Genomic DNA, 15,479 nt, shown 5'->3' with positions numbered 1-15,479 from the left:
CCCCTCCTCCTCCTCGGGGACGGTGCTGACCGTGGTTGTTCCGGTTCTGTTCATAGGATCCATTTCGGCCCACTCTGGTGATTTCCCACCGGTCAGCCTCGGCTGCGAGCTGCCGTGGATCAGTCAATTTGCTGTTGAGGAGGTGCTGCCGGAGCTCAATGAAGCAATTGTTTGATAGATGCTCCCACACCATGAGATTGAAGAGTTGTTCGTAAGTTGTGACATTGCTTCCTTTGATCCAGCCCTCGAAGGCTCGGCTAAAATAGTTCACGTAGTCCACCCAAGTTGTACCCGGGATGCGGGTGCAGTCTCGGAACCTCTGACGGTACATCTCGGGTGTGAGTCCATAGCGGGTGAGGAGGGCAGCTTTCATGTGGTCATAGGAGGTCATCAGATGGTCCGGGAGCTGTAGCAGGGCATCGCGGCCCTCATTGAGGAATCTCCCCCATAGACCGGCTCCCCAGTCGCTTCGATCGATCCGGTGGGCGGTCATAGCGATTTCGTAGGCCTTGAACCACTGCTGGATGTCGTCCTCTCGGAAGTATTCTCGAACAACATCCTTGGGGATGTGTACCTTCTTATCTGTTGTCCCTGGGGTGCGGGGTTGCTCGGGCACCCCTAATTCTTTGTTCTGCTTGCGTAAGTCTATCTCAGCTAATTTGCGCTCGTGTTCATATGCCAGTCTTTTTTCCTCAAGCTCCCTTTGTCTCTGTTTTTCCTCTCTTTCTTCTCGGAGACGCAGATGCTCTAGGCTCAGTTTTTGTTCGGCCAACTTAAGTTCACCATCCATTTTGAGCCGGGCCATTTCTAGTTCATGTAGTCGTGTTCTTTCTCGTTCCTGGATCTCGTTTTGCGAGAGACCCGTTCTTCGCTCCTCGGGGGCCGTGGTGTCTTTTTCTACTGCTGCGATATTTTGGTCGGGGGGTCTGACGGCCCCGGTTTCTGCCCAGGACTCTAGGGCATGCTTGAAATCGTCTTTGGTACTTAGACCGGTGGTAGCGATACCTAGTTCGATGCAGAATTGTTTTAATTCACGATGGCTGTATTCTTCCAATTTCTCCATCTGAAATTTCTCGGTGGATCCGCTTTCTTTGGTTGTCATCGTGATTTCGTCGTGGGGTGAGCTACTCTCTGTACGATTATGCGGTGATTCGGATCGCGCCGCTGGCCACCAATGTTAGACGGACCGGGAGGGTCGGCCGAGGATAAGGGGAGAGGTCTCCGGGGAGAGCCGTCTCCAGCGATCGTACAGACAAGTAACTTCCCCCCCACAGACGTACACCACACCAGGATAAGGTTCAACGATACTTTATAAGCAATTCCTTAAGTACGGTAAAATGATACAAGGAGGTCTGGACTCCGGGGTCCCCTCGATTCTGGTCTCTGGATTGGGAAAGGGGTAGCGGGACAGTCTTGTTACCAATAGATGAAATAGCTCTCAATCCTCGAGCTCGGCGTTCTAGATGGTCGGGCCGCGGCGGAGCCAGCAGGTCCCGAGATGGATGACGGAAGCGACGGTCCGCGGCGGAGCCAGCAGGTCCCGATGAAGATGGTAGTTACAAACGGTCCGCGGCCACGCCAGCAGGTCCCGACGACGATGAAGGTTTACGAAGGTTGCAGCAGCGCCAGCAGGTAGGACGATAGTTCGCAAGGCAGAGCTACGGCAGCGCCAGTAGTCCGTCAAGGATGAGTTCTTCTCTGCGTCTCTCGACTCCAGGATACAACTGCCTTCCTGCTCTGGAGCTGCCTCAGTTATAGGGCTGGTGCCCTTTGATGTCCGGACCCTCGCACTTGGAGGTCGGGGGGTCCGGGATGAGGGAGTTCAGACACCCAGCAGGGGGGTGGAGCCAGCGCCCGGGGAGGTTGTGGGCGAGCGGTACCTGGCGGGGGAGAGCCATCGACACCTCTTTCTCCCATTGACCTGCCAAGTAGTCCGCTCACCTCCTAGGTGGATGGTGGTGCCGGGATGTCTGGGGCCTGGCCAGGCCCAGGGTTAGGGTCGATCGGAGGCCACGAGGCCTCGTGGTGTAGTGTCCAAGATGGCGCCCAGGTTGGGCGGGCGGGCCAGTAGTGGATCGGGCCCATGAGGTTGATATGTTCAGAGGCAGGGGTCCCGGAGGGACGGAAAACGTGAAGTGGTGGTGTGTGACACTTGAGGGACCGGGCTCGGGCCTGGTCGGGCAGAGGGGGAGCGGGCCCTTCATGTGGCCTGTCCAACACATGCACATACTCACAGATGCTTATATCTCCACTCCATGCATACATAACCTCGCAGAGGCACACACTCATACATAAGGACACATTAGTGTGTGCACTCACAGATGCATAGATGCATGCACATACTCACAGATGCATATCTCCACTCCATGCACACATAACCTCACAGAGGCACCCACTCACGCAGATGCACACATAGATGCATAGATGCTTGTACAAACTCAGAGATTAATATTCATAACCAGTGCTTACGCAACCCACAAATACCCACTTTCGCATGGACACACCCACGCATACAAGTACTCTCAGTGCACACACTCTTATAGAAGCATACATGTACTTACATACTCACAAACACTACCGCACCTTTCAATATGCAAACCTATAGACAGGCATTCAAATATGGAAGTACAAACTCACAGACAATAAATCCAGACGAAAGCATACACAACCTCCTAACACACACACACAAATGTGTAAATGAATTTGCATACTATGTGGCTCAACATCCATACATGCACACGCACACACACAAACACACACACACACAAACACTTATCTATGTCCACAGAAACAGAGATGCGCAGACATGAACGCACTCCCAAAGATAATTTCAGAGATGTCCACATATGAACACATCCTAAGACACGCACACATAAGCATGAACATGCTCAGACAAACAATTAGATGCTCACAGCTAGATAATGCCACAATTGTACATACACACACTTTTACACACCAATTAAATACCTTCAGGTCAGCAGAGTAATTAGTGTTTTTATTTTAGAAATTATACAATACAAGGAAGCTAAGTTCAATTTAGGCGCTCACCTAATATTATGTTGAAACGTAATACATATACATTTTTGTCCAACCTTCATTCGGCCCCCAAATAGCCTTTAAGAATCGAGAAAAGCTCTTTTGTAAAAATGTCTTCGAGGACACTACACTTGGTTTATTTGAGGACAAACCCTGGGCAAATTTGAGCCCCAATATACACGGCAGTGACTCCGGTCAGTGAATTTACCTGGTGGGGATGATAACCCATTCTTTTGGGTGCATCGTCGGTTTTTGTATATTTGGAACCTTATCAGGTCCACACATAGACTAAAGTGCAAACATGACCAGGCCCACAGGGTTCACTGCTGGCACTCACCCTCATGGTCTTATATTGATCCTCTTCCTTGACTTTAGACTCCAGAGTATATTCCTCCTCTTTCTTCAGAAGACGCCGCCACTCTTGAAGTTTTACCTGCAGAGATGAGAGTGCAAGAAATATGTAAAGATCAGTAGGGTGTGGTCTCACTTACAGAATAGAATCACTAAAGAGACAACTGCACAAGCCCTGGGCCCAATTCACAAAGATAAACTTAGACCAAAAGTCTAAGTTTAGACCTAAAGTCTAACTTTACATCTGTTTGACCAAGTGACACCGCCGCTGCCTAGGGTTTTCATGCCCATTATTCCTCAACCAGGTATTCCCACCTGGGATTTTCCAACTCACTGTTCTTCCCAACAGCAGAAGCACCGTCCACCCATGGCCCTACATAATGTAGGCCACAGCGCGATCTCGCAGTGGATGTGCACAGTGCGCGTGGCAAAGGCAGGCCCGTCTGCATCTGGACTGCTCCAAGCGCCAGGTACCCCGGCCCCACGACCCTCAAGGATCGTCGCTCATCTGAACACAGTACAATATCTACATGACGCCCATCGCGGACAGCGTCAGAGCCCATGGCATCAACATAGTATCCTACACTGACAACATCCAGCTCATCCTCTCCCTCACCACCTCTACCACAGCGCCGAAGCAAACTTCACCAACTGCTGAAGCAATGTCACTGCTTGGATGAAAAACAACTGCCTCCAGCTCAACACAGACAAAATGTTGGCCCTTATCTTCGGGAACAACCACTCCCCCTGGGATGTCTCTTGGTGGCCCCCACCCACCCTTACGAACCATGGTCAGAACCTCAGAATCATACTGGACACCAACCTCTCCATGGGCAGACAGATCAACGCCATCGCCTCATCATGTTTCTTCATCCTGCGACTGCTACGCAGGATTTTCAAGTGGATACCATTTAACAGCAGACGAACAGTCACCCAGCTACTTATCACAAGCACGTTATACAAAATGGGGGTTGAACCCATGCAGTCACGGGGACCTGGGTGCTACGTTGTACATATAAGAGGGGTCCCCGTAAGGAAAGTGTATTGTAATAGACATACACTGAAGTGAAATTACCAAAAGAATCATTTAGACAAACAAACAATAGTTTTGAAATTGGTATATGTGATTTATTACCAAAACACAGCGTAAATGCTGATGACAATTAATGAATCAATTTATGCAAATTGACAAGCCCCAAGAGAAGGAAGGAAAGGTAGTGCTCTGGGAAGTGAAAAGGGAGTAAGAAATATTGACACAGTGTTAAGAAGGTTGACATCCAAATTTAGTAACAGTACAAAACAATTACAATACAAGTGCCAAAAAATTAATAAGGCAAATTTCACACATAGTCAATAGATCATATTCAACGGTCACAGCTAATTGCTTGACGGATTGGGGGGGTGCCGGAATCTCAAGGAAGAAAAAAGTCGACGTTTCGACCCCTATTAGTAGGCTAATTAAAGTCCTTAAGCGGGGTCTTCATCAGGACGTCATACTGGAGAGAAGGGGGGAGGGGCAGATCTGTGTGAAGAATAATTAGATTTTAGTACATAATAAGGACGACAGTTGTTCATCCTATCTATTAGGGAAGAAGTTAAATAGATTTACCATGGAGTACGGCCCAGCCGGGCTCTGTACAGGATATGGCCGCCACACCAGAAAGTAGTGGTCAGTCCAACGAAGTGGGAACCTCAGCTACAGAGGAGACAAACCTAACTGTAAGATGGTAAGATTGGCTATTCTAATAAATTAAATTAATAAAAGCTTCTGTCCTAAAGGGTTGGGTAGCACTCAGAATCATAAGGGAAACTAGTTCAGGAGTGTTGAATGTCACAGGGGGACATGGGTTATCCTGAAAATTACCTCTAACTGCTGTGCTCCTGCCTGTCAACCAGGTCTTAATACGATGCAAGGAAACAATTAATAAATGTGGCGCTGCTCCAGTCTCCAATATTCAACTGGAAAGAGAGAGTAAGATACTAAGTGTGGTGAGCATACATAGTAGACGCTACAGGTGTGTAGCCAATAAGCGAGTCTCGTGTTTTCACAGATTAAATGACTAATATTCACAAGAAAATGAGGCGTAGAGCCTAAATGAGACTTTAATCAATCTCCGTCATGCTAGAGGAGCGGAGTAGTAAAACACACGGACTGAATTAGAGCGGGGTTGCACCTCCGGCGCTCGCGTGTAAATTCTGAAAATAAGGGATACATTTGTATCGTTTTAAAATTAAAACATCAAGCGAGTCGCGTGCATTCCCGACACCGAAAATAGCATTTACTCACATCAAAATGAAGCGGGCAGCGCTGTTTCGAAAAGCGTGCTTGAACCTCCAGCGCTTGCGTATGAATCCTAAAGGCAAGGGCACAGTTGTATCGTTTTAGTACTAAAATCACTAGTTGGTCACGGCATCACTGTTACTGAAGAGACAGTTACTCACAGCAAAGGCAGGCAGCGTAGTCTGCATCGATGTGGCCACGAACTCCTAAATGAGACTTTAATCAATCTCCGTCATGCTAGAGGAGCGGAGTAGTAAAACACACGGACTGAATTAGAGCGGGGTTGCACCTCCGGCGCTCGCGTGTAAATTCTGAAATAATGGATACATTTGTATCGTTTTAAAATTAAAACATCAAGCGAGTCGCGTGCATTCCCGACACCGAAAATAGCATTTACTCACATCAAAATGAAGCGGGCAGCGCTGTTTCTTGAACCTCCGGCGCTTGCGTATGAATCCTAAAGGCAAGGGCACAGTTGTATCGTTTTAGTACTAAAATCACTAGTTGGTCACGGCATCACTGTTACTGAAGAGACAGTTACTCACAGCAAAGGCAGGCAGCGTAGTCTGCATCGATATGGCCACGAACTCCGCAACGGCTTGAATGCGGAGTATGGGGAGTGGCCAAAAATGGGAGATGCATCATAGAAATAAAGGAGTTACTTCCGAACTGGGTGTACCTATCCGGATTGAATTAAATTTGTGCTAAAATTTCCGGGGTTGTGTGGAACGTATTATAACAAACTCACAGTCACTGGTGCATCTCTCACACAGGAGGATGAAAACCCAATTTTTGAGGAAACACGTATTAAGATAACTTTTGCTAAATGGAGAAAAGGATTAGCTGGTGTATCTCACTCACAGGAGGATAAAACCAGACAACCAGTAAATCAAAGAACAATGAGTCGAAAGATAGTAAACAGTCTACAGCATATGTGTTATAATGAGAAACCACGTGACTCTCAGTACAAGAGGTCAAGGTGGACAATGTTTGCAATAACATCCTCTGAACAGTCATTTTGAAATGAAAATCACCTTTATACAGCAAATATATGTACTCTGAAAGAGACGGAGGTAAGCAATTTAATTAGATAACAGCTAAAGGTGTATTAACGTTGTCCTAGTGCTGCTAACTGTGCTAGACTGCTGTCCTGTTCATTCAGGCCATTATTAATGGAGTCCAGAAGGGACATCCATTTTGACTCACGTGTGTTTAGTATTGCTGGGAAATTCCCTCCTCTTCTCCCTAAGGTAACTTTCTCAATCACAAGCCAACGTAGGTCTGTGACTGAGTGTCCTGCTGTTAACCAATGATCAACCAAAGGGGCCCCTGTCACCTTGCATCTTAATCTGCTGCAGTGGGATGAAATCCTTGACTTGATTTTTTGTTGAGTCTGGCCCACATATAAAAGGCTGCATGGGCACCGAATCATATAAATGACGCCAGCTGAATTACAATTCGTATAATGTTTGAGCTTATACGTTCTCCCCCCATGATCAAAAGTTTTAGTTTGAATGGTCGTATCACAGGCGGTGCACGTTCCACATCTGTGGTGGCCAACCAACGGGGGCAGATTCCAGAGTGATGTTATAGTCGGTTGACTTGCTGGTTCTAGATAAGAATGGACCACCATATCTCTTATGTTTTTGGCGTCTACTATGTATGCTCACCACACTTAGTATCTTACTCTCTCTTTCCAGTTGAATATTGGAGACTGGAGCAGCGCCACATTTATTAATTGTTTCCTTGCATCGTATTAAGACCTGGTTGACAGGCAGGAGCACAGCAGTTAGAGGTAATTTTCAGGATAACCCATGTCCCCCTGTGACATTCAACACTCCTGAACTAGTTTCCCTTATGATTCTGAGTGCTACCCAACCCTTTAGGACAGAAGCTTTTATTAATTTAATTTATTAGAATAGCCAATCTTACCATCTTACAGTTATGTTTGTCTCCTCTGTAGCTGAGGTTCCCACTTCGTTGGACTGACCACTACTTTCTGGTGTGGCGGCCATATCCTGTACAGAGCCCGGCTGGGCCGTACTCCATGGTAAATCTATTTAACTTCTTCCCTAATAGATAGGATGAACAACTGTCGTCCTTATTATGTACTAAAATCTAATTATTCTTCACACAGATCTGCCCCTCCCCCCTTCTCTCCAGTATGACGTCCTGATGAAGACCCCGCTTAAGGACTTTAATTAGCCTACTAATAGGGGTCGAAACGTCGACTTTTTTCTTCCTTGAGATTCCGGCACACCCCCAATCCGTCAAGCAATTAGCTGTGACCGTTGAATATGATCTATTGACTATGTGTGAAATTTGCCTTATTAATTTTTTGGCACTTGTATTGTAATTGTTTTGTACTGTTACTAAATTTGGATGTCAACCTTCTTAACACTGTGTCAATATTTCTTACTCCCTTTTCACTTCCCAGAGCACTACCTTTCCTTCCTTCTCTTGGGGCTTGTCAATTTGCATAAATTGATTCATTAATTGTCATCAGCATTTACGCTGTGTTTTGGTAATAAATCACATATACCAATTTCAAAACTATTGTTTATGTTTGTCTAAATGATTCTTTTGGTAATTTCACTTCAGTGTATGTCTATTACAATACACTTTCCTTACGGGGACCCCTCTTATATGTACAACGTAGCACCCAGGTCCCCGTGACTGCATGGGTTCAACCCCATCTTCCGAATCCCAGCCCATGTTCTAGGCCGACTCCAAACCACCCAGAAAGCATCTGCCAGACTCATTCTGAACATCTCTCTGCACCTCAACAATCTCTACTGGCTCTCAGTCCAGGAAAGATGTAAGTACAAGCTACTAACCCAAACCCATAAAGCCCACAACAGCATTGATCCAGCTTACCTCAACCACTGCCTCAACTTCTACCAACCCGCCAGACACCTTCAATCTGCGTCCCAGGCTAGAGCACACCTCTCTTTTATCAAGAAGGCCACAAGCGAAGGACACTCCTTCTCATACCTCGCAACCAAGACATGGAACAGCCTCCAGCAACACCTCAGAACCCCCCCCCCCTACATGGACTTCAGAAGGAACCTCAAGACTTGGCTCTTCTTGACGACACAGGCATGATCTCTCATCCACCCGTAGGCCTGCCTGACTCGGTGTCTGGATACCCTCATGGGTGATGAGCCGCGCTCTACAAATCCACATAACAAAACAATACGATATTGTGTGTATAGGCGCATATCATACAGATTGTAAGTACCAGTCATACATATCAGGAATGTAAGTACCGGCCACACATATCCAGATTGTAGTACCAGTCCCAAGTATCATAGACAAGGAGACAGACAATGGTGTCTCTTCTTTAGGCATGTTTGGTATATAGGGCCAGAATCCCTGGTAAATTAGCTTCATCATTGGCACTTATTGCTAACTGATAAAGACATTGTGCAGTACTTGACGCCTAAATGCTTCGCAACATTTAGACGTGGCAGCTCTTTAAAGAGGACTACTAGACGAGAGGGGGCCCCCAAACCAAGGGGACAGAGCACCTTATTAACAGTAAAAGCAATTCTCCCCTTCACGAATGCAAATAGGAAAACCCCCTGTTTATCTTCAGACAATCTCTCCACAGTCTTTGCTTTTACCACAAAGATCTACATCCATAAATCCGTACCAAGTCAAAGTCAAGTTTGCAGAGTTTTAATTTCTCAGACAATTCTACACAGGAGTTCACAGTTTTTTAGGTCTAAGATTCCATTCACTTCGTAACAGCCCTGAAGAAGTCAAGGGTTATGCCCTACTGAAGAAACACGTGTTGACTGGACTTCGGGTATCTTTTGAATAAAGACAAGAGAACTCTACAAGAAATATTACTTGCCTCGATCTTTCCGCCAACAATACTTTGAACTTTCATTTGTCTTGTATGCATGTGCACAGGAACTGGTTTCAGCAAATTTCCGACCCTTGGGTCTCACAACTGAGGGTTTAGGGGTTTTTCCTCACCTGTAGCACCGCTAATACTGATTCATCTGTTTACCACACGTTAATTGGTGAGCGGAAAGGTATTTTCCTGTGTTAAATTATCCCCATTTTGTTAGCATTATGTACAAGGTCTTCACATATGTGATACAAATGTGTTTATTATTAAGGCCATATGGCGACGGGGCTATCTACAGAATACAAACAAGAGGCAGCCTGATCACAATCACAGCCCGAGGCATGGATGGCCTTTTCTATATATATCCTTTTCTTTCCAAATACAATCCGAGGAGACACTTCTGCTGACTTTGTGAGGTCCCTGTATGCTTAAGCATTCGCCTAGCAGCTGACTGACATCTCAGTGAGGGGTGTCCGATTCGGGACCAAGACGGGGTCCTACACTTTTACCCACCAGATTTAGGGGGGCCCATGGTGGCACTGCGAGCTAGCTGGTCCAAGGAACAACATATCCTAATGGGGGAGCATGGAATCAGTCTGGCACATCTTAAGTTTATGTTGTTTGCAAACGCACAGTTCCTATTGAATAGTGGAAAGTACATCACATGGCGCCACCAACATTGGTTGGTTTCTTATTTTGTATGGATCAACTGAGTAGTTCAATTGTGCTCAAAGATCCCTACACACCTATTTAATGGGGGACGTCCAAGGTGGTAGAGATTATCCTCCTGAGCTAAGTAGGTATATTCTATGTATTGGCCATTGGTAAATTCAAGCTTGATAGGATATAGTTCCAACTGTGTTAGCAGAACTCTGTAATTTATTTCTTACATAACATAGCACAGAATATTTCCGAGAACTGCAGACATGTAGTGACTCAAAAACGACTACAACACGGCCTCACACTAGATGGTGGGGATGTTACCTTTGTAGTAGAGGCACACAAAGCATTTAGAACGGAGGTATGTAACTCTTGGGTTAAATTCCCTGTTGCAGATGATGCTACACATATATTTCATGAATATGAAGTAGATGAAAAATGAGACTAATACACTCCTTATGAGAAGATAGAAATACCACTAACTTACCAAGAACATATTAATTGGATTAAAGGTGACCTTCCCCATAGTGTACAACAATGAGACTGGCTAAGATTGGCTGCTGACTGAGCCCAATCTTAGGCCAATCTTAGCCAGTTACACACCGCATCCCAATGTTGATTGTCTGACCACAGGCCAAATACTGGGGTTTTACAATAATCTAGTAACAATTTAAGGAAGACTTACATAATACGTGATGAGAACATTAACACTCGCTCCTGCCGGACTGTTCAAGCGGTAGCACCACAGTTAGCTACACCGGGCATTAGCCGGCAAACATTGAATACAGTACTGGGGAAAATATCCACCAAAAGGGAAGAAATTCCGTTTTGGATCGCACAAAAAACAAACCAGCTTGAAGCTGTATTTCCCTGTATGGGCCCGCTGGAGAAATATAGGATGCTAACAGTTTGCTTGCCAATGGGGATGGCTATCCCATAGAAGATTGTGCCACTTGGGATACAGTCTTTGCTGCAGAATATATCAGAGTTTTTTAGGTCTAAGATACCATTCACTGCGTAACAGCCCTGAAGAAGTCAAAGGTTTTTATTTTATTTATAAGGTTTTATATAGCGCGGACTAGATCCCGAAGGATATCAGAGCGCTTTACAGTTATAGGGAAAGGTAACAATCAGATCATGAATCACCATGGGTAGCAAAATAATCATAAGATCAAAGAGTTCACATATAACAATTCAATTATAAGTCCAGAGTGGACAGGGAGGGGGCTATATGATGGGGCGTGGTGATAAAAGGATAGTAAGTGAATAATCATAAACAGGAATAATAGTCAAAACTATAGTAAAATCTAAACATGAATTATATGGGGCTTCTACTAAGCATTGAATCAAGTGGTGAACAACTAATAGAACATTTACAGACCTGGGTGAGCGCGGGATGGGCAAGAAGATGCAACATAATGATTTAAGAGAAGCAAACACAGTAATCATGTACAGAAATTATAAACACTACAAAAATAATAATCATATACAGGGATGAATCATACTATACAATGTCTGATGCCTTTCTGGCGGAAAATAAGGTACAAGAAAGGTATATATATTGTCCCCCCTATTAAGGTAAGAACTTCTTCATGACAAATTTTTTTTACGCCCTATTGACGAAACACGTGTTGGCTGGACTTTGGATACCTTTTGAATAAAGACAAGAGAACTCTGCAAGAAACATTACTTGCCTCGATCTTTAAGGCAACAATACTTTTAACTTTCATTTTACTTGTATGCGTGTGCAAAGGAACTGGTTTCAGCAAATTTCTGACACTTAGGTCTCACAACAGAGGGTTTAGGGGTTTTTCCTCACCGTAGTATCCCTTCTCTGGCAGTTTTACCTGAAGTTTTAAAACAGGTGCAGAATGAGCACGGGGCAGTATCTGTCCTAGAATTAAGGATGAAACTGATGGGCAATTTTGCCGCAGTATCTGCCATAATGTTGAGTAACATTAATGAGGAAACAGCAGCGTTAGCTATACGCCTAAGGGATTTGACTCCTGCCCAGCAGGAGCGCGATTGCCCAAAATTATCGAAGAAACTTATGCTATGCTGAGAAGAGATAATTTGGGAGCAAGACCAGGAAAGCCACAGGTTAAGAGTAATTCTGAAAAGGACAATTCTAAGCAAGCACCCAACTCTTCTACAAAAAAGAAGTGGGACAATAAGAAAAACCAAGAAAAAACAGTCACAGGGTGAGTTTCCACTGCCAAAAAATGTTACAATTTAAGTAACCATGATCTTGTTAAACCGCCTGATAGATATCAGGATACCGATACATGTTCCTCTCATTCCTTTCAGGATACACCCGAAAGACGTTCTGACGAGGACGGTCAAAGTGGAGGTCAGAAGAGCCCCGGAAACAAAGGACCCACAATGCTCATCAAAATACATAAGCAGGAAGACAAACCTAAAATACCAAAACCTCAGTTTTAAAAGAAGAGGTAGAAAGGTCAGGCATGTCCCGGAATTTGAGGACTCTAGTTCTGAACGGGAAGTGGGCATTGACAATGCTGGACAGCATGGCAAAAGTCACAATAGTTTGCCAGAATCTGATGGATTGCCTGGTGGGAATAGCGCTGAGTGAGTATATCATGGTGAAAACCCCTGATACCAGCGTCAGCGTACCACACCGTTTATACAAAGTCCAGCTATGGTTGGAGTGCTAGAGGGCGCGCTTGCGGAATGGCTGCCTAGGTACGCAGCTCCCGCTCCTTGGTGAATAATCCTACATAAATCCTGCGCCACGGGGTGCTGTATCACCCCCAAAGTTCGGATCCTGCTTCAGGACATCGCTCTTCATACTCGGTCCAACTCTGAGAGCTCTGCGTGCTTCAGGACCGGAGATACGAGCTGCTGAACTCTGCCCAACTCTCGCTCTGGAGCTGCGGTGAGAGAGTGCCCGGCCGCTGCTGTCCACGCGACCCTGGGGACTACCACGAGGCTCTAGGCCGCATCGTACTGCGGCTGCTACAATCCTGCTGGGACATCATGCGGGGGCTGCCACGCAGGTAGGCGGCTGCTGGTATATTTGCCGCGAGACCCCCCCCCCTCCCCCTGCTACCGCTGGCTCTTGTCGCTGGCACTGAGGGGGGGCTGCTCCTCGCACGGCGGGAGGGATTGCAGATCCCCCGGACTGTTGTACCGGCCCTCCGCCTCGCTGCTGATCTTGACCTGGGCGGCGCAGGCTGTCGGACCTGCTGACCGGGAGTCGTGGCCGGCATCACAGCACCAGGCGCCGCCATCACGAGCCACGTTTGCTAATTACGGACCCCTGCATCAAATCAGGAGTTGGAAACACTATCGTTTGTGCTGTTGCTGCGTGGCTGCCTTGCACAAGGGCCCTGGACTGCTCCCCTGTGCGCCGCTATTCTGAGAGGCGCGTTGCCTCGTGGGTAACCGCCACTACCTGCCCTGCTGGCCTGAACCCTGCCGCTTGCTGTGGACGCTGGTGCCCGGGCTACTCCCCAGCCGGCACTGGGCGGTGAGTGACCACCACTACGGTAACGCGCCGCTGGCTGAACAACCCCCTACACTTTCTTAGCGCTTGGAGGGCGCGTAGCGCTATTCCCTGGCGGCGCCCCTCTTGCACTCTCTTGGGCCGCACCACGATCGCGCTCTCCTGCCCGCTGCCGGCTGTGCCCTCTCCGGGTGGCCGGTGCCCACATAAGGCCGCCCTGCCATTCTTCTTCTTGGCCTGAAAGCCGTCCCCGGACACTGCCATGGGGCGGACTGAGAATCGCCAGCCCAAGCTGAGCTTCGACAGCGTGCGAAAAGGCGCCAAATCGACGCAGATGAACCCGGGGCCTAGCGTGTCTTCTCCGCAACCTACCCCGCCTCCAACTACTGATGTGGACCTTACCAACCTGATTCAGGAGATGCGGCAGGGCTTCGCCACTGTCGTCGAGAAGGTGGATGGGGTCACGGCCCGATTGGACGCCTTGGTGCACAAGGTTGACCGCCATGAGGAGCGCATCACAACCGCGGAGCAGCGAATATCCGATAATACCGATGTCACCACGACCCATACGGCGCAGCTGGCCAGGATGGACAATTTACTCCGGATTATAGCGGAAAGGACTTGGAAGCACGCAGCCGCCGGAACAACATACGCATAACGAATGTGCCGGAGTCCACAGACACGGGTAGGATGGAACTGTACGTTGAAAAATTGCTCAGAGGCTCGATCGGAGAGGAGGCCTTTTTGCCTCAATTTATTGTGGAGAGAGCCCACCGCTCCCTAGCGCCTGTGCCCCAGCCTGGCTTGCCACCCAGGCCCATAATTGCTCGGCTCTTGAACTATCGCGATCGCGACACTGCCCTCAGGGCAGCCCGGACCGAAAGATCGCTGCAGTATAACGGGGTTACTTTTTCCATCTACCCAGACTTCACGCCGATGGTTCAGGATGAACGACGCAAGTTTCTGCCAGTGAAGAAGAAGTTGCGGGAGGCCCAAATAGACTATGCTCTCTTGTATCCTGCGAAGCTTCGAGTTACCCATCAGGGTAAGCAACGTTTTTTCAAAAACCCGCAAAAAGCAGAGGACTTCCTAAAGACGATACGAAGGGCGCGCAGGGACGACAATGCTGCTGCAGCTGACCAGGCGGATGCTGACCTGCCTCCAGCACCACACGGTGACTAACTGCCCCTGTGCAACTTGAATAGAATATTATCCGTGCCGGCTGGCTCTCACACAGCGGCTCGGACTTTGGATGCTGGAGTGATTCATGAACGATGGACCTGCAAGGACTCTACACCCCAGTGGTAATGTACACCAAGGACCACTTCCTCGGCCCTAGTCTCCACCGAGGGCGGTACAGTTCTGGAGCTAAGGACCGGGTAGTGGCAGTGCGCGCTCCATGTTATACCCCTACTGGGTGTTCCCCATTGTCTTGTTACAGTTCTTGCTGTTAGTGCAACTACAGTTGGGGGGGAGAGGGAGGAGGGGGGACCGCGAGGGGGGGTTCTGTGGCCACTGGCATGATTGGGATGCTGGGGTGGGTGGGGGGGGGATGGGTTTCAAGAGGCTTACATTGCTTAGACTGTGTATATATGTGCTGACCTGGTGTATATCCTGGCGCTGGTGGGGCGGGGATGGATCCATTATGCGGCCCTCTCGGGCACTGCCGCGTTTATTGTTGCTTTGTCCATGGCTGTTTTGAATGCGAATGCGCGACTGACATGCTTATCTTGGAATGTCCGGGGATTAAATAATGCTAAGAAATGCAGAAATGTTATTGCCTACCTAGATAGACATCATGTGCAGGTTGCCATGTTGCAGGAGAC

General features: G+C 47.5%; 1 protein-coding gene across 1 annotated transcript in view; it reads right to left on the bottom strand.

The window, feature by feature from the left end:
* The window catches only part of LOC147710130 (E3 ubiquitin-protein ligase TRIM39-like), a 151,665-nt gene that overhangs the window by 100,329 nt on the left and 35,857 nt on the right, over window positions 1-15,479 (bottom strand). The window contains exon 2 of the mRNA XM_086920825.1: window positions 3,374-3,469. Within this exon, the coding sequence (XP_086776951.1) occupies window positions 3,374-3,469 (96 nt within the window). The remainder of the gene's footprint in view (window positions 1-3,373; window positions 3,470-15,479) is intronic.

The sequence above is a fragment of the Lissotriton vulgaris genome, chromosome 5, assembly GCF_964263255.1.
Source record: "Lissotriton vulgaris chromosome 5, aLisVul1.2, whole genome shotgun sequence".
Taxonomy (NCBI): Eukaryota; Metazoa; Chordata; class Amphibia; order Caudata; family Salamandridae; genus Lissotriton; species Lissotriton vulgaris.
The sequence above is the reverse complement of the archived record's forward strand: the minus strand, read 5'-3'. Positions and strand labels throughout refer to the sequence as shown.